The sequence below is a fragment of the Carettochelys insculpta genome, chromosome 26 (assembly GCF_033958435.1).
Source record: "Carettochelys insculpta isolate YL-2023 chromosome 26, ASM3395843v1, whole genome shotgun sequence".
In the NCBI taxonomy this organism is placed as follows: domain Eukaryota; kingdom Metazoa; phylum Chordata; order Testudines; family Carettochelyidae; genus Carettochelys; species Carettochelys insculpta.
The window spans coordinates 2443143-2462979 of NC_134162.1; the positions used below are offsets into that span (position 1 = coordinate 2443143).

At 48.9% G+C, this 19837-nt stretch overlaps 1 protein-coding gene across 1 annotated transcript; it reads right to left on the minus strand.

The window, feature by feature from the left end:
* Positions 1-504: 504 nt before the first annotated feature.
* Positions 505-18698, minus strand: PSMA5 (proteasome 20S subunit alpha 5). Its single transcript, XM_074977691.1, has 9 exons — positions 18543-18698; positions 14634-14700; positions 11630-11756; positions 10215-10282; positions 9253-9360; positions 9095-9153; positions 8017-8119; positions 5373-5459; positions 505-788 (listed from the first exon to the last, which is right to left on the minus strand). Exons 1-9 carry the CDS (start codon positions 18569-18571, stop codon positions 711-713), a joined length of 726 nt encoding a protein of 241 aa, XP_074833792.1. The 5' UTR covers positions 18572-18698; the 3' UTR covers positions 505-710.
* Between the last annotated feature and the right edge of the window lie 1139 nt (positions 18699-19837).

Sequence of the window (19837 nt, forward strand, 5' to 3'; positions counted from 1 at the left end):
AGACATCAAATCCAGTTACTGGCATCACAACTTTCAATAGAAGTCAAAGCTACAGTCAAGCCTTGGACACAGGCAGAAGAATGGGCAAGAGGGATCTGGATGAGCAAAGGGACTTCTGAGGCACTGGATGCGCAAAGGGGGAGCGTGACAAGCCTTCCGTTTCAGGTAAGTGACATATGGAGCTGGTGTTTGACTACAGACAGCACAGTGCAACATTCTCCACAAGAGGGAGCTTTGCCATTGGAGTTGCCAGTAAGGATCTGCAAACATCAGCTGCTGGAGGTCATGCTATGTCTGGGAAGACCAGCCAATGCCATCCAGAGAAGCAGTGTGCATAGCAGGGCAGAGAGAGCACCTTTACTGGGGATGCTGGCTTGCAGAACGTAGTGAGCCCTGAATCAAATGTGTTACCTTGCAGCAGTTTAACCGTGGAGGTCATTCTATATCTGGTTCCCCATGTCCCCCCAATTCCAGAACTCCATTATGAGAGAATCAAGATACAGTAACAAAAGGATTTATTCTCATTTCCTCTTACTGCAGATTGTTTATGTACAGAAACTGTAAAAAAAACCATTAGAGCCTTCTACAAAGAGCAAGCACATATGCTGCTGGAAATAAAATCACGGGTATTCAAAGGAACTGAAAGAAGTCAGTTCTCATAGACCAGGGAATGAGGCATTTGAAGGAGTCTCCCTCAAGCGCCTTGTTTTTCAGATATCCTTGATGACTTCTTCAAGCTCTTCTTTTGTGTACATATGAAACTTCATTCCAGGCTCCACCGTTGCAAGCTGAAAGGGAAAGGAGGACAGGTTAAGTGTAACTGCCTGCATACGTGAGGAAGTAACAGCATTGGACAGAGCAGAGAAACTGCCAGAGACGGAGCAGCTGTTCCTTCGCAGCTGCCTGATCTGCCAGCCCAGCGAGACTGTTCCAGCCTGTAACTTGTTCTTTGGTTCCCTAAAATAGCTGCTTGCTGCAGAAATAGCTTCTAATTGACTCAATCGTCTCATAGTAGCAGCAACTCAGAGAAACATCTACTGGGAAGGTTCAGGTTCAGCTGCTTCTCCCTTTGCAGAGACGGACCTGTTACCACTAAATCTTCAGCAGACACTTCCTGGGGGTAGGGGAACACTGCAGTTCAGCACAGTCTCATTTCTAACCCAACCCAGGCAAACATCCTTTTGAGCACTATCTTCAGGAAGGAGTCAGGAGCTGTCTGCTCTCTTCCTAATAACTGGGATTACAAACCCTGTCCTGTTACACAGGTGCACTTCGTTAATACTGAATTTGAGTATCTTTGGGGAACTGGTAAACAAAAGAGGCAGAGGTCTTGGATCTGGGGAATGGGGAGTATGCTCCTGTCACACATCGATGGAACAGGAAGGTCTGAGCACAGAAGAGCAGAAAAAATGGCCCAAACATCCTAGAACCGCCATTGGGCCAGCTTCAGGGCCACCCACAGATACCAGCAGGGGAGAAAAGCACATCAAAATGTACATGGTGAAAAGTACAAACAAGCCGAGAACTTTTAAAGCCAAAATTTTTCAAAGCAATGTGCAATTTGAGCATGCACATGGGACCTGCTTTTTGGGGCAGGTGCTTGGCACTTTCAGAAAGGCCCCCGTTTAAAACTTGTCAGTTCGGGCACCTAAAATCAATCATGTGCCATATTTGCCTAACCACTGGACTCACTTTGACTGGGTAGCTCTGTCATCTGTGCATAGAGCCCACCTCTACCCATGCCCCCAAACCAATATTCAAAGACATAAATGAACTACTCAGATTTCCAGCTCCAACCCTAGACCAGAGTTGTCAATCTGTTTACCACTGTGGGCCCACAAGCAGCTGCGTGTGTTATGGGGAAATCACATACCACCTGCATGGCCCCAGGATGTCACATAGGCTGCACATTGAGAAGATTTAGATTTTAAGATGTGTATGTCAGGGAAGAGGTTAAAGAAAAGGAAAGAGTCACACTGAAGAAGTGACTTGTGTCACATTTCAGGCATTGCACTGGTTCCTGAGCCCCACTGCCAATGCATATTTTAACTGTTCCTTTCCCATATTTTCACGATTTTCTATTCCCCCCACCCCCAGCCGTGCGGAAACCCCACCCAATGTATTGTGAGATGCAAAAGAACCCACAGGGCCCCTTTAATCCTCAGCACACCATTCTCACACTTAAACCTGATAGTGATTCCTCAGTGCATACAGAGCTATGCCGAGGACAGTTAAGCCCTGTTAAATGAGGCCCTGACGCAAGTGTACTGTACATGTTACTCTGCGGTGACTTCTTCACACACTGTACTCCAAGTCAGTCACTCAGAGGAAAGCCTCACTGACCGGTAAGATAGTAATAAGGAACAAACATGGTTGTAAGTGTGTGGCCCTCCTATGGGGCACCCACAGCAGCCCTGCAAGTGGCTCCTGACCTCTGCTTCCCTCAGTTCCTCAGACATGCTCAGTACTGCCTTTGGAACACGTAAGCAGCCTTCTTGCCAGTTTTAATTTAGGACCAGAAGTCCCACTACCAACATAAACCAAGATGCCCCAGCACAGTCCAAACCCAAGCTCAGTAGTGCCTCAATTTACGCAAGCTGCATTCCCACAACCCCTTGTGTAACTCGAATTTCATGTTGGTCGGGGGCAGGGGGGGTGCTTTTTCCCATCGGATTGCATGTTCTGCAGCTGGGGAAGCAGCAGGAGCTCCTTTTGAAAGGTAAGTCCTGGGTTGGTGGGGCAGTTGGGGAGGGTTGAGCCTGGTGGTGGGCTGGGGCTGTGGGAGGGCAATGGGGTTAAGCCTGGGGTGGGTTAGGGCTGCTGCAGGGGGGCCAAGGGTGGAGCTGAGCTGGAGCCACATGCAGGGGGGTGGGTTGAGCTGGAGCCAGGCGCTAGGGTGGTGAGCCAGAGCCATGCTCAGGTGGTGAGCTGGTGGGGGGTTTGACCCTGAGCCATGGTGGGAGCTGGGGAGCGCTGAGCCGGAGCCGTGCTCAGGTGGTGAGCTGGTGGGGGGGGTTGATCCCAAGCCATGGTGGGAGGGGGGCGCTGAGCCGGAGCCGTGCTCAGGTGGTGAGCTGGTGGGGGGGGTTGATCCCAAGCCATGGTGGGAGGGGGGCGCTGAGCCGGAGCCGTGCTCAGGTGGTGAGCTGGCCAGGGATTTGGGTTGGACCCATGCATGGGGGTAGTGAGTTGGAGCCAGAGTGGTAAGCGAGGCTGGGGGGAGCGAGATTGAGATGCTCTTTACTCGCGTTAGTGTATTGTGTATTCCGAGGGTTTACTGTAGAGCGCTGGCATTTCTGAAGATGCCTCAGCTCAGCATCCCTAGCTGGGATTTCTCTTCACCCTTGTTCTTTTTCAGGTATAGTCCCAGCTCCTGTCGGGGAAACCAGCAGGCTTGCCCATCCATCCTTCAGCCCTCTTTGGCTCTCCGGCTCCAGCAACCCAGTTTGGAAGCATCACCCTCCACTGCTCTGAGCCTTCAGCACTCTCTGGCCTGGGAAGTTGGAAACTGTCCCACTTCCAACTGTCTTTCACTTTCCCCAGCCTGATCTGGCTTCAGGGGCATCTCCTCCCTGACATGCTGAGCCCAGGTCTGCTCACCCACTAAGCTCTCTTTATGCCCAAGCATCTGCTCTCTCCTCAGCTGTACCTCAGGACCCTGAGCTCCTGTTTAGCTCCCCTGACAGCCTCACCATTGTCATTACACCCAACTACAGCACAGCTGTATTGGAACAGGAGAGCTGAGCCCCATTCCATGTAAGGGGCCACTACCTCGTTAAAATGTCAGTGAAGCAGTCCCTGCTAACTAGAATGTTTCTGGGATGGCACAGGATTGGGCTCCAAGTGTGAAAACTCAACCTGATGTGCTCCCTACCACTTCCCTGCTCCGGGGCTGCTCAGTCTGTCATCTCAGAAGGGCTCACTTAGCAGCATTTAATAGCAGACAAGCAGCACAGCTAGCATCAGGAGCCTATTGTTAGTAGCTTTTGTTACTCAAACAGCTGCTAGTATCTACTGCAGTCAATGATCATCTTTCTTACTGCTGGTACTCTTCAGGAGCAGCGCTTAGGGAAGCTCACTGAACTTCAGAGCATTTATACTGGACCCAAAGTGTTTCTGTGCACAATAGGCAGTGCAATACACAAATTTAAAATCATGTCCTTGTGATCACCACCTTGCTTCACTTCCCCATCTTGCATCCACTACAAATTCAGCAACTGATCCCTCATACTGCCAGAGCCAAGGTATGTGCACCTTGGCTGAGCAGGCAGATCCCAGGCATCTCAAGATGGGCAGTCAAAAACAGAGGCACCCAAAATTAAGAGTGTGCACACCTAATACTTTCAGCTTGAAAGCTGCCATTTACAACTGCCTGCTCTAGAGACAGCAGCTGTTGAAATGACATTAATAATGGAATAGACAGAAAGAGCAAGTTAGTAGTCAGAATTACATGATTTTAAAGGTTCGGTTGTCTTGTAAACTGTCAAAAACAGAAACAAGTTGTTATACATGAGGTTTGCTAAATAGAAATTTATTCACTTACTCTTTACCACAATGGACAGTTAGATGGGGAAAAAATGTATTCGCTCCCAAAAATATGAGCAAACCTGTACCAAATCATGCTTGGCAAGGCTGCTGCTCATCACTGGGAAGCATACGTTACCAGGCTCTACGTAGTCGTTCCCAGGGATTTGAAGTGTAGGAAATCCTTCTCTTTGATCTCATTACCTAGCAGGGATTTCTGACACTGATCCAAGACAGAATAGCAAGTCCTGAAGCTGTAGAACTTTTAATGCTCCAAGGAAAAAAAGGCAGTGGAAAACCCTAAAAAAGTTACTCAAATGGTACATCACCCACTGTGGCAACTTTTGAGATCTGGAGTCAGTGCTCTCAGCAGGCTGCCTCCCTCCCCACAAGATATGGAGAGTAATATGTAGTCAAGCCCGGCCACCTTTACCCAGATACGCATTTGTCAGTTAGAGCAGAAGAGCTCAGCAATGTGTTCAATGAGCCCAAAATTAAAGAACTGGGGATTTCATTCTCTTTGGGAATGGCATACAGAGTTACGTAGCACAACAGATACGATGGCAATGAGCACATTAGAAATGTACAGTTATTGAAACAGACAGGCGTAAGAGTTGAAGATTGGCCCTTGGTTTTACTGGCCGCTAGTCCCAGTCATTGCTATGCTAATATATAAAACCAACCCTGACTTAGTATCCGGTGAGATACCACAGGGGACATACTTGCTGTGAAACCTCAGAGACTTGGACCAGGGAAGCAGAGACTAGAAGCAAGACATACTTTGCTTGCAGTCCAAAAGTGGAAAACTCTTACAGCATTTCTGCAAGGAAGAGAAGTACAGCAGATACCTCAATGTTAGTTGCATTCAGTTTCTCCTCCATAACTTGCTTTAAGATGATGAGGGATGACTTGATTGCTTCTTTCAGTGTCATTGACTGTTAAATAAAACAAGCCACAAAACAGTTTACAGCACAGTTCCATTGTTTACCTTCTCATGCACATCTCTGTAACCAGCCCTCTGAAAAAAATAATCACATCCTCTTGAGAAGTCATCTTCTCTGCCCTTCCCCAAAATACCACACACCAAGCAAATCAAAACCTCACCAAATTACGTATATTACCAACACTACAGCAGTGAGGGATGTACTTCAAGCAAGGTAATAAGTTGCTAGATGCATTGTTTTCCTTTTTGTCTGTGTGTAACACTGCAGCCTTCCCTTGTGTGTCCAATAACAGCACTCAATTTACAAATCTCAAATCCGACCTCCACCACAAAATACTCACCACAAATGAGACATAATTAAAGTCAAGCCTAAATTCAGCTGCTTGGTCACCTCAATAGCGACCTCCGAAAAACCGTCTTAACCTGAGTAGTTGTCACCAAGCAGCAGCGAGATGTGCTACCTTGGTGCCACCTGAAGGTGATATGCAGCCTGCACTGGGCAGCCTCCTCAAGGGCTCCAGGCAAGGCCTATGGAGACATGTAGGGCTGGTGTGAGTGGCACCACAGGTGGCTGTGGTATAGGTTACTCAGGTGCTCCCTTGGGCATGTTACTGCTCAGCCAGGACACAGGGAACCTGGTGAGCTTCTGCCCCACCTCCCGAAGGTGGGCTCTCGCTGAACAGCCATGGATGGCAGGGACACACAGACTGGTTTGTAAACGTGGTCCCCTGCAAAAGTTGGTGGCCATATTGTGAAGTGAGTGACCCCATAGAGTAGGGTTTCTAACATGTATACCCAGTACAATGGAGTCAGCTTGGTAAGCAGGCAGGACATTCTGCTCCCCCCAGCCCAAAGACCCCCTTTAGCAGCCCCTCTTTTATACACTGATACAAAAAAGTTTGGTCTGAGGTTGTTCATTATCACTTAACTTCTACCTATTAGTTCAACTGAAACATCTCTATCCATCCCACGGTCATCCTAACCTGATCTTTAAGAGGGATATATCCCTGTATCCTCTTTGAGGAGTGTGTTTATAGAAGGGGCGGGGAACTTTTTTTGGGTCAGGGGCCAATGACTGAGATTCATTGCTTCCCCAGGTCCAATAACCAAAAGCAGGGGGTTCACTATGCAGGAAGGGGTTGCTGGGCAGCAGATGGGAGCTCTGGATGCAAGGGACAGTGCTGGACCCCATTGGGGGTGGGGGATCTGGGTGAGGTGTAAGATGCATAAGAGGACTGGAGGTAGCGGTGGGTAGGTGGGATTAAGAAGCCAGCTGGAGGAGAAGGGAAGCCTCCAGAAAACCCTGGGCTGCTGTTCCCCTAGCTAGGAAGAGAAAGAGCAGTGGAGGCAGAGCCACTTCCTACACCCACCAGGCAGAGCCCCTGGGCCAGAGGTGACCTCAGCTTGCCTGACCCTGGCCTGTGAGGCTCAGGGCTCCCCACACACTGCTCACTGGGGGCCAGATGCTGGGAAGCAGAGCCCCAAGCCTTGGAGCCAGATCCAGGCAAGCCACAGTCCACAGGCCCAGGGTTTCCCACCCTGATTTATACCCTCACTTGGTACTGGGGTGTTCTGGTACCACCTTTCTGGAATGGGACTGCGTGAGTATCTAATGCCCAACACTTCTTAGGAGTGCTAGTTCTGTTCCTGTGCTGTGTGGTGAACTTTCGTTCATAGCCTGACTCTTGCTATCTCTGCTTTAGAGCAGAAGGGCTGACTGGACTTAAAGCAACTACCACTGCTACAGCGCTACTCTTTCCACTGCAGATCCATCTGCCTTCTGAATACCAGCCTTAATAAGCCACCTCAGGTCTTGGTTCCATTGGTTACTCCACATTTACTGTTTGCACTTGTGAGGATTTAGTCCTCTTAAAAACTTAAACAGCCTATCAGAACACTCAGCCAGTCTGCATGACCAATTAGAGTCTTCATCATGGTTTTTGGCCTCGTATAATGGAGCACCTAGACAGTTTCACTGTAGTCCAGCATTTGATATAGTCATCTCCCAGTGGTGTCCCACAAAGCAACTAGCTCAGGTTTACAGGCATGGGGGAGAAGCAGCCAATTCTCTTCACCTGTTACGCTTTTTAACATCAGCCTTTAGATTAACTGAAGAGAGTTACTCTACATACTATGTGCATATAATGTCCGCTTGCTGGTGCTGCAGGACCTACCTACCTACCGATGTATTTCGGAAGTGTCGGGTGCAAAGACAGTTGTCAATAAAGGACTGTACTCTGTAAATCATTTCAGTGACTGTTACCAAGTGGTAATTAACGTGGAATTTCCATTCCAGTGGAAAAATGTTCCCAAATCAAGGAAAAAGACCCAGAAAGAACCGAGGCAGCTCAGTCTATTCAGAGGGTTGAGAGTCAAAAGAGAGGACCAATCTTGTTTTAATACCAACCTCCTCTGTAACTGTGAACATGTCTTAGCCCCTGTGCCTAGCCTCCCCCGCTCATGAAGGGGGTGGAAATACCTACTTCTTCGGGCATTGCAAACATCAGCTAGCTGGTTCAGCAGGTGCAACAGTGAATTCATTCTGTTACCTTGTGATAAACCTCCTGCAGGGAGCTCTGTGCACCTTCCGAGGCAGACCCAATTGCTTTGGCATCACACTGCACAAATGTCCCAGAAGGGTCCATGTGAAACCTGCCAGGATCCAAATAAAAATGTCTTAAGCCACTGCACTGCAAGAAGTCTCCCCAGAAGAGTCAAAATAATGGAACATTCTCCCCAGAACCCAATTTAAAGTTGGAAGCTAAGGACTCATTTAGAGAGGCCTGACCTCCTGGGCCGAGGCTCAGAGTATACGCCATGTGGCTAATGCCATCACCATCCCATATGGCCGATTTGAGGGGCTGTTGAGACAACACACACCAGCAGCAGGTAACTCCTGCTGGCATTTGGATGGAGACAACGTTCAGACCAAGATTCCAAAGAGGCTCAAGGGTCAAGAAATGCCCTGAAGCAAACGCAAAACCCAATGGAGAATTCAGTGAGCCAAACTAGAATTTGAATTGCACGCTGTGTCATTGTCACTTGCAACCCCAGTGAAAGTATTTCACATGAACAGCATTTTTCATTATTCTGATGGGGACAGAGACCATGGTTTCTAAGAAAGATAGACCTGCAGAGCTAGAGATTCTTCTGGCTGAGCTGCTCCTCCCACTGCATTCATGAAAATTCCTCACCACCAGCCCCCTGCACCACTCCCCCACCCCGCCAACACACATGCCACTCCAGGAAGGTCTGGATCTTGGAAGCACACTGAGTTTCTGGTTACCAGTGTTCCCACCCCACCCCAAGGAATGGTATAGCAGGCTTCAGATATTATGTTACCAGTAGTTCTGCTAGTCCTCCGGGGAAGGGTAAGAAACCTCTCCCTCTTCTCACTTTAGTCTCAACTTTTTTAAAAGTAAGATTTAAAATTAGGTTTTACTGCAAGCATCACATCGTGTTCGACACTCAACAGGCAATCAGTGCACCTTAGCACATCCCAGGCACACACTGAGATAAGCCCAAGATGCTGATTTCTATGCAATTCCCTATTTCTTGTTCAATGAGACTCTTACGATACGTCATGCAGAAGCCCTGATCATGAACCAGTGACACAGCTGAACTTACAGTTGTGGTCCTTTTTCATCGACGCCTCCAAACAGCAGCGCTACACCAAATGGACGAGACTGGAACAAAACAGGGGGGTTAAGAAGCACCAGGACTATTGAGGTGGAGGAGACCCAATGGTTCGGCGCTCAAAATACCCTGTGCCAGCGTCTACTCACCATAGCGCCAGGATCAGCATCCTCCTCTCCAAACTGCAGGGCTAGGTTGGATACAGCCTGTGTCACGCTCTCTACTGTCATGACTTCATTGTATGTAAACCAGTGATTCTGGAAGACAGCATAAGAGCTTGAAGTACCCACCCCTTTCCAAAAAGCCAGTTCTTGCACATGACCCTCAGCTGGACACATGCATGAGCCAGTGCTCTGATGGAATAAAGGGGTCTCAAAAGTAGTGGGCCTGCTAGGTAGCTTAGGAATAGTGCTCTGAAGGCTTCCACCTCTGCTCCGGCAGGGGCTTGGAGCATTCCAGCCTGAGTACATTCAATCACAAGGCACAGAGAAGGCAAGAAATGCCGTGTATTGCTAAGAAGATGCACCACAAGCTAGAGAATGTGTGTTGGTGACATGAGCCTTTCAGAAGAGGGTCTCTCAAGGGCCTGGTTTAGGATAGGAAAATCCAGAAATACCACCAGTTCATAGACATTTGTCAGAAGTCGTGCACTGGTCCCTTTATTAGTTTGCTGCTCTGTTACAGATGCATAAAACAGTGGGAGACTAACAGGGTGATTACAGATTTGGGACATGTTGGTGAGAGAACAATTTCATGTTACTCCAGAAGAAGAGAAGCAACAATCCTGACCAGCCTTTATCCACCAGCCCAGCTGAGTCTTCCCAGAATAAACATCCCCGCTACAGAATTTAATGCCGTTTCTTCATTCCAAGCTCTCACTAATAAAAGGACTGAAACAAGTGCGAGTGCACATCAGTTTTGCCAAACATGGATTTCAGTTGCTGGCCTTGGCTCCAAGTTCCTCCTCCTAGTCAGCATCGTTTGCCTCTGCTATTCAGGTCTGCAAGTGCCAGGATCATCCAATAGGTCACAAAATAATCTTTTCTCAGAATCAGGCCATTGTTATATGGAAGGGGAACAACAACAACAGAGGCACCAGAGGAAGCTTTACCTGTGTCTCCACTCTTGCTTTGTCAATTAAAGTCTTTGCATCAGCTATTAATCCGCTCATGGCACAGCCTAAAACAAAGGGGAGAGAACGTGACAAATATCTACCACCTCGGTCTCCCAAATCCCAATACACTTATGGAGTAACACAAGCTCCCCTTCACCCACAGGGCCTACTGTGGCTGCTGCAGAACACTGTACAATAGTTTAGATTAGAAAGCCAATACTGGATGCAAGGGGAATTGTCAGAGAGGGAAGGTTCTGCTACTCAGCTACCTGGCTGAAGATGTGCTTTATCAGGGCTGATGCCCAGTGTTCTGAAACACAAAGCTACTGTCCATTCAGCACTGCCGTGAACTGACAACGCAATTGTGTCTGGGACCTTGGAAGAGAATCCAGGACACTAGGCAAACCTACTGGAAGATAATACAGTCAGTCTCCTCTGAGGAGAGGTCTGACAGCTTCTCTTTCAGCTGGCAGTGGCACAGTAAGATTAGACTCCACAGAGCAATCAGACTCCACAGAGAGCCACTCACCAGCTTCCTGAACACAGGAGGCATAATTTAGCGTGAATCACTTAGTGGCTGAGTAGCACAAGGCATCCAGAATTCAGGCTGGAAACCTACTACGTGTGCGAAGGGTTGGAGACGGAGGACCAGTGGGGCTATTAATCACAAATCTACATTATCAGGAGAGAGATCTTTCTGCCTGACAGTATTTGATATACACACAATGCCAAAGTGGCATGTTTGTAGCTGGCTGAAATAGGCTATAAACAAACAGATCTATTCAGCTTATAATACCACACAGCTGTTGGTAGCTGTGGAAAGGGCCACGCTGCAAAAGAACAGGAGACAGGCTAGATTCCTAGAGAACACCTGTTTCTTCAGGATCAGCACAGCCCACACCAACTCTAACCACTTACAAGAGGAGGGCCTTGGAGAGCTCTAATTTTTTAAGCTGACATATTTGGCATTCAGTCTTCCTTGGGCCCCCTGCAGCTGCAGTAAGCTGTCTTCAGCATGGAGGAACAGGCTAACATTAGTGATCCAATCAGTAAGCTCTTAACAGATGCTGGCCAGGGATCAAACCTTTACATTGCAATAATTCCCTGCCTTGCCAGATCTAAATTTGGGGATGAGCTTTCATTAGGGAGGTCAAATAGGAGGAGCATTTCAGCTGCTGCTTCCTGCTCCTGCAACTATGTCCTGCTGGCTTGGAGCCTGGAAAGCCAGTAACCAGCACCCAGTATTTGCAAGGAGTTGCATGTTCTTTCTCCACCCAGGACTGACTTCAGAAGCCATGTTTTAAAATAAGTCTCTCACAAAACCCTTTCTGAGGAGAGATGTTCATAACATGCCAAGGGTAGGAAGGATGCTACAGGTCTTACCACGAAGGACCAACCTGCATTGCTCTTACCTATATGAGAATCTATTTCTACAATTTTCTCAATACTGCTGGGCTCCATAAGCGAGGAGGTAATTCTCTTTTCCACTGCCAGGCAAACACCTTCTGATGTCTGAATTCCAATGGCTGTAGAGCCAAGCTAAGAACATACAGAGAGCGCAAGAGTTACCACCATGACATCACTGGGGTGCCTACACTTTGGTATCTACACAAAATAAGGATCCTCATCTTGACCTGCATCACTTGAAGTATCCCTATTGCAGAGAATAATGCCGTTAATACACTACAATGTCAGTAACAAACAGGTTTTGCATACATTAATGCAGGGATTCTCAAACTGTGGACCAGGGCCCCAAAGTAGTTTTCAATGTGGTTTTAATAGGATCACCAAGGCTGGTATTAGACTTGCCAGGGCTCAGCCGAACCCACATGCCGATTGCTTCAACACACTGCGGGCTCAGGCTTTGGCTTCAGCCCTGCGTGATGGGGAACAGACTACAGATCCCCTGGATGGGGTGGGGCCCAGGCTTTGACTCCCCACAGCCAGAGTGACAGAGCTCAGGCTTTGATCTCCCTCCACCCCCCTACACTTGGAGTCACATAGTAATTTACTGTCAAAATGGTGTCACAGTGCAATGAAGTTTGAGAATTGTTGCACTAGTGTACCTTAACAGATACAGTGAGAGCTGCACTAGGTGCTCATAATTTGATCTGGCAACCAGAGGAATTTAAGACGCTCAGGATATACACAGTCTGAAAATTCTTGGAAACCCAGACACCATTTTATAGATTAATCTCGCCCCTAAACTATACCATAATCTGATTTTTTTTTTTTTTTAAAAAGAAGTCAGAGATGAAGTGCCTTGTGAATAATTTTTGTTCGACAAAAGAATAAAGTCAAACACTGATTTACATGTAGGCCTTACACAGGATATATCTAATATGTGTAGTCACTTTTGTTCTTTCCTTTAGTTCCTTTGCTGTGAAATCCCTTCCCAGATGCAGAATCTACCTAAGATTCTTCCCAAAGTGTAGAAGTGAAAGAGAGATACTTTTCATTCAGATCACATAGCTTGAAGCATGAAAAGTTGTCTTCACTTCTGGGAAGATTGATGCTGCCACGGTCCATCTTCCAGAGTTCGATTTAGTGCACCCAGTAGGGATGCACTAAATCGAACCCACAGGGTGCCTGAGTCAGCACTGGTACTCCTGCCCCACCCCCGTAGGAGTAAGAGAAGTTATGAGACCAAATGCTCCTGTTGACCTCTCCCTCAGTGGAGATGGTGCAGAAGTTCAAATTAAGGTGTGTCAACTCCAGCTACATAATTAACATAGCTAGAGTTGCACATCTTAATTTGACCTTCCCTTACCCAGCTCTAAGTATTAAGCCACATTCAAAGCTTTGGCAAAGAAATATTGCCTAGTGTTATTTCAGGTGCATAACTCCTAACAGGGAAATTTTACACTATTTTACTGTAAATATGAAAAATACGATTGTTTGAGGTACTGCAGAGATTACAGAGAAAGATACTAGGGCCAATGGCAATGCAAATTGAAGGATCCCCCTGTCCTCTCGATACATGGACTAACGTACTAAATTTATCAAAGGAAATACTTAAGCTTCATAAGTTTAATTTGTTTCTAGATTTACTGATGGACCCAACTGGAAAGCTAGCAAGTTTATCTTATGGATTAAAGCAGAAATCTGTTATATGTATTTTCTGATCGATACAAATGCATCAACACGCTGACTGCTAGGACGCATTTAAGAGTTCTTGCTTCCAAAACCTTGATGAAACTGAACAGCTACATCTTGCTGGCTCCATGTGCCCAAAACGTTTGAGTGAACAATAGCAACATAAGAGATATTCAGTTATACAGACCATCTAGGAACCTATATAAAATGATTTCTGTCCTCAGTGGCACTTACACTAAAACTCTCTGCAGCAAATTTGGGGAGAAACTGTTGGCTTCTTTATGTGTTTTAAAAATACACTCCAGCTCTCAATTACTTCAAAACACATCTTGTGCACATGCAATGACAACTTTATTATACACAACAGAGAGAAATACAGTCATTCCCAAACATTATAAATGGGCACTCCTAAACATTAGGCTTCTTTGGCAACTAGGTAAAAAAGTAAAGGTCACCTAATTAACATAAAAAAAGACTTGGAATCTGGTCATCTTTGAGAGATAGAGTATGGGGGAATGACACCCCCCAGAAGAGTGTTCCATTAGCCCAAGTAGGTTCAAGATAAAGTAAATATTTTTAATTCAAGCTATAGGAATGCATTTTAGGAGCTAGAATGCAAAGTCCAATGTGGGTATATTGGAGCTAACATCAAGCCTCAAAAAAATGCCATGGGATCTTTAACAGCATCAAGTGATCAAGACCTTCTAGTTCTAACAACAGTTGGCAGTATGTTAGCATTCAGCAGCTTCCCCAAGTTTTGGCTGATTGTGTAGTTTTTGGAGATAGGTCTTTCCCCTTCCCTCACTCCATGCTGGGGTGTTTCTAAGTGTTAACTGACATTCAACCAATTATACGATGGACTTTGCTTATTAGCACCCTCTTGGTTCCCAGTAAAAATTGTTACTGTCCAGAAGTGGCCAATAAGCAGAAGGCAGGTTTATGGGGCTACAGATGAACTTAAGCCCTGTGCCATGACAGGATGCGGCCAGGAAACCACAAGGTATAAGTTGGATATTAGGAAAAACTACTTCACCAGGAGGGTGGTGAAGTACTGGAATGTGTTATCTAGAGAGATGGTGGAATCTCCATCCCTAGAGGTTTAAATCCCAGCTTGACAAAGTCCTGGCTGGGATGATTTAGATAAGGCTGATCCTGCTTTAGGCAGGAGGCTGGATTCTACCTCCTGAGGTCCCTTTCAGCACTAGGATTCTACAACTTTTCCTAAAAGTTCTCCTTTCCTTAGTGGCTCAAACTAACCACAAATAAAAGCATTTTGGCTGCAGACTGCAATGTATCAACAATGGCTGAGGTTCACAATACCTTGATAGCCTCAATGGCATATTCCACCTGGAACAACCGCCCCTCTGGAGAAAAAGTATTCACACCCCTGCAATGAAGAAAACAAAAATCAGAACTAGAGAAAAGGCAAGCATCAGAGAAAATAGGTCCTGGTTCACCTCTATAGCAGAGCCTAATGGAAGTCAAGGAAGCAGGTAAAGCAGAGGGAGTGTATTTCAATAAGCTGTTGGATGTGTCTATAGATGTGCATTCCTCATCCAGCAGCATGCTGTCTGTATCTCCAGCAAGTGAACATCAACATGGTAGGTGTGACACAGGTATAGTGACAAAAGAGAAATCTTTGCAAGCTGCATGGAAACTTTAAACTTTAAAAAAATAGAAAGACAACCAAGAGAGTGCCTCCATGGCTAAACCACCAAGTAAAAGCAGCAAAACAAAAAAGCAGTCCTGCAGCACTTTGAAGACTAACAATATAATTATTAGGTGATGAGCCTTCCAGACCCTCTTCTTCAGATCTGGAAAAGTTCTCAAGAAAAATTCTGTAATCTGAAGTAGGTCTGTCCCACAGATGTTCATCACCTAACACATTATATTGTTAGCCTTCAAAGTGCTACAGGACTGCTTTTCAGTTTTGTGAAGATAAAGACTAAACATGGATACCTCTCTGTGACCACTCACCATAAAAGAAGCAGTGAGAGATAAAAAGGCAATGTTTAAAAGTGGAAGTTAAATCCTAGTGAGGAAAATAAAAGGGAGCAAAACTTTGTCAAATGAAGTATAAAAATACGGTTAGTTAGTCCAAAAAGGAATTCGAAGAACACTTGGCTAAAAACTAATAATAAAAATTGCGAAGGACATCGGAAGTCAATGAACAATCAGTGGAGTCACTGGATGATCAAGATGCCAAAGGAGCACTCAAGGACAATAAGGTCACTGCAAAGATTTCACTTAGTTTCTCCGCATCTGTCTCCACAGCTGATGATGTTAGCCTGAGCCATTATTTTTAGGTCACAAACCTAAGGTATTTACTCCTCTAAACAGTCACAAGTCACCAGGACCAGATGGCATCCACCCAAGAGTTCTGACAGAAGTAAAATGTGAAATTGCACAACTATAGTAAACCCCAGACACTTGTGATTTTGACTTGTGCTTAACTTGCATTAACGCGAGTCAAAATCCTGGGGGGTCCTGGGGCTGGCAGGAGTGCAGCTCCAGCCCCCAGCTCAGGGAAGCCAAGGAGAAGCCACTCTGCTGCAGCTGTCTGCCCATCTGGGGGGAGCTGGGCAGGTGGGCAGGCAGATAGCTGAGGCAGCACAGCTTCTGGTGGTCGGGGGCGGGGGCAGGGAGGAGAGAGCCAGGTAGGCAGACAGCTGCAGTAGCACAGCTGGGAGACAGACAGCTACACTGCCCTGGCTTCTCTCAGCTTCCCCCAGACAGCCACAGTGCCACATCTTCTCCCTAGCCTCCCCCATCTAGGGAAGCCAAGGGACAGCCAGCCACAGCGGCAAGGCTCCTCCCAGGTAGCGGGCTGACAGGAACATTTTCCTAATCCCTGGGAGTGGAGGGAGCTGGGAACCAGACAGCATCTGAGCCATAGCAGCCCCAGTCCCCAGTAGGGGGGAAGCTTGGAGCAACTTCCACAGCTGCTCCTCCCCTGGGTGGTGCCACAGACTAGGGCTACTCCAGCCATGGCTAGAGTGCCCCCACCTCCAGCGGACCCACACGGCTGGAGCAACCCCTGCTCTTGGTAGGTTGGGGTGGAGTTGCAGCCCCTACCAATTAAGCATAATCAGTAAGCCTCATACTTTTAGAGTGGGGCTTACCAGTTAACCTTTAACATCCCTAAGGTCAGTATTGGGCAAATTAGTTGAAGCTATAGTAAAGAGCAGTGTCAGACACATGGGTGAATAATTTGCTTGGAAAGACAGCATGGTTCCTGCAAAGGGAAATCACGTCTCCCTAATCTAGTAAATTCTTTGAGAGGTCAACAAGCATGTGAACAAGGGAGATCCAGTGAACTGTCATGGAAGCGTATGAACTGTTCACGAAGAACAGGCAGGGGAGAAAGTGTGTTGGAGTTGCATTGTAAGTAAGAGAGCAATATGACTGCTCAGCGCTCCAGTGCTAAACAGGAGAAAAGCATGCTGAGAGACTCTAGGTTAAATTTAAAGGCAAGAGCAAAAAGGATGATGTGTTGGAGGGGTCCACCATCGACCACGATCAGGTGGATGAGGTAGATTCCTCAAAACAAAAACTTCCAGATTGCAGGCCCTCACACAGGGGATGGGCAAAGCAGATGCTGGTTTCTACCCCCAAAGATACTGAAGAGGACAGAATGATCAAGCTGTTGACAAATGAAGAGACTTTGAATGGAAAGAAACTGCTTGATAGACAACTAGCAACAGCAGCAAGATACATTTTGAGGTCACTCTCTTCCTAACTACCCCCACCACATTACAAATCTGAAGTCACCCTGCAGCACATAAAGTTAATTTTCCACACAGTATTTTAACGATACAGAAATGTATCCAGTATTGTTACAGTACAGAGAAGTTGTACACATCTTCCTGCTAACATTCCTTCACAGCAAAGGATCGACCTGAGCTATAAGTCTACAATGAACTCCCCATGGAGAGACTCCTGCACCTACAGATCACTGCACATGCCCAAAGCCCCAGTGACTGCAGAGGGGCTCTGTAGGCACAGAAGTCTGTTACCACGTTCAAGACTTTATTCACCTGAATCTCATGTGCACGCCTCTCCACGCACGCGCACACACACAAATTTATCAATTAATTTTGCTCAGCAATAACCCTCAAATCAAAAAAAAGGCCTTATAGTAATTTCTGCGTTGGTTCTGTACCTGGTTACTTTGCTGTGTCATACCAACATATATTGCTCCGGTTTCGGGATACAGTTATGAGCTTGTATTGGGATTCGTACTTATATGAGGAACAATGAGCCATGTTTATAATCGAGAAGTTATTCGCTGTACAATTCCAAACACATTCAGAGCACGAGGGGGCATATGCAAATTCACATTTGCCAGAGCCCCGCGAACAGCCGAGCTCCAGAGCGACCCAGACTCTCAGGGAGAATAGGCCCCATTTATGTGCCTCCATAGCAGTTTTACAACCACGCAAAACTCAGGATTAAGTTCAGCTAAAAACGAAACCAAAAGCCCTTAAAATTCAGAGTCACTGTGCGACTAGCCCCGCCTGCTCCTCCAGCCCTGCCAACGCCACGGCTCTGAAGCGGCAGGCCGGAGCGGGGCGCAGCTTGGAGAGCCGAGCAGGGCTCACCTCCCGGGGCAGGAAGCCCCCCTGACACCGGTCAGCAGCCGCGTGTTTAGGGCCGGCTGTAAACAGGACTCGAGTGTCCGAGAACGACCCTCACGCTCCGATGCGACGGCCCAGCCGGCTGCCTTGGGAACCAAGGCGCCCACCACCGGCCTGCGGGGGCGTCCCGGGCCCCGGACCCGCGGCGTGGGCCAGAGCCCCGGCGGCCCTGCCCGCTGCTCCTCCGCCCCCGACTCTCGGCGCTGCGATCCCCGCGCGAGAGGGCGGCGCGCTGCGGGGAGGGGCCGGGCCGGGCCGGGCCTCGGAGGCGCGGGGGGGGGGGGGCTCCCCAGCGCACCCGCAAGGGGGACAGCCCCGCGCCCGCTGGGGGCCGCAGCAGCTCACCCCTCCCAGGGCGATGACGCGGGGGGGGGGGGGGGGCGCGTCCCCACCACGGCCCCCAGGCGGGGGGAGCCGCTGAAGGGGGGCCCGGGGGCCTGACCCCGCCCCCCCATCGGGAAGGGGGGCGGGCGCTGAGCGCACCGCGGGGGGGACCCCAGGACCGGGGGCGGGGGGGGGGGGGAGGTCCCGGCCCAGGCCCGGCTCCATGACGAGGCAGATCCCAGGCCCGGCGCGCGCGGCGCTCGCTCACCTGTCGTACTCGGAGCGGGTGAGGAACATGGCGGCGGGCGCGGGGCCGGAGGCCGGAGCGTGCGGGGCAGGGGAACGCCGAGGCCGGAGCCGAGTCCCACGCCAGGCCCGACGCCCTGCAGCGAGCAGCCCTGTCAGCACCGGCTCCTCACTGCGCCTGCGCCGCCCGCCCCCGCTGCTGCCCCATTGGTGGAGCGCCCCAAGCCCTCGCCAATAGTCTTCCGAGGCGGCATCACGTCTCTTCTCTCTGCCATTGGGCCAGAGCTACCTCGCCAAGTCTTGATTGGCTGCTGGTTGCCAGGGTCTAAGGGTCCCGCCCCTTCTCCAACGCCGGCGCTTGGGGAAGACCCGAAGAGCGCAGATGGAAATCGGGGGGGGCGGGGCAGCAGGTGTAGCGGGGGGATGGGATGGGATGGGATGGGCCTTGCAGGGTGGGCGGGGGGAGGGGAGAGGGTGGGTTCAGAAGGATGTGGGAGGAAGGGGATGTGCCCAGCAGGGGAGGGGCGGGGCGGGGCGGGGCCCAGGAGGGTGGGGGAGGGGAGAGGTTGGGTTCAGAGGGGTGGGGGAGGGGAGAGGTTGGGTTCAGAGGGGTGGGTGGGGGAGGGAGGGGAGGGGAGGGGAGGGGAGGGGTGGGCCCAGCCGGAGTGGGGAGGAAGAGGAAGAGGAAGAGGAAGAGGAGGAGGAGGCTGGGTGGCTAGAGAGGGGGAGGAGATGGGGCAGATGCCGTAGAAGGGGCTGAGGAGCCCGGCAGGCCATGGGTGTGTTGTCTTTGTTGCTCCTGCTCCTAGGTGGGCATCAGTCCAAAGTAACCACCAGACCAGGGTGGTAATAAACTCTCTCCCCCCTCACCTCCTCCGCCCCCCAATGCTCACTACTAACCACAGTGAGCTCACTGGGCGCAACGGTTGATTTCATCACAAGCCTCACAATGGTTGGGGGGTTGCTGAAGCCCCACCTGCAGCGATCAGGAGATGGTGTGAGACTTTCGGCCAGATACTTCTCCCCTACTCCTTTTTTCAGCAAAATCCTCGAAATCACCAAGGGAATGCGTGAGTTGGCAATATTGCAAGTGTAGTACAAGCACCAGCACCCATGAAAACATTGCTGAAGCTACACTTCTGTAAAGCCACTGCTGCTGCTTCGCTCACTCTCTTCTGTTGACAAGTATCAGAGGGATGGCCATGTTAGTCCGTAGCTCTGAGAACAACAAGAAGTCTTGTGGCACCTTACAGACTAACAGATATTTTGGAGCATAAGCTTTCATGGGCAAAGACCTGCTTCATCAGATGCATGGAG

Coding starts and splice junctions, on each gene's coding strand:
- PSMA5 (XM_074977691.1), bottom strand. CDS start 18,571: ATGTTCCTCACCCGCTCCGAGTACGACAG. Junction 9,361..10,214: donor AAGCAAGAGTGGAGACACAG/GTAAAGCTTCCT, acceptor GCTGTCTTCCAG/AATCACTGGTTTACATACAA. Junction 9,154..9,252: donor ATGCTGATCCTGGCGCTATG/GTGAGTAGACGC, acceptor GTTTTGTTCCAG/TCTCGTCCATTTGGTGTAGC.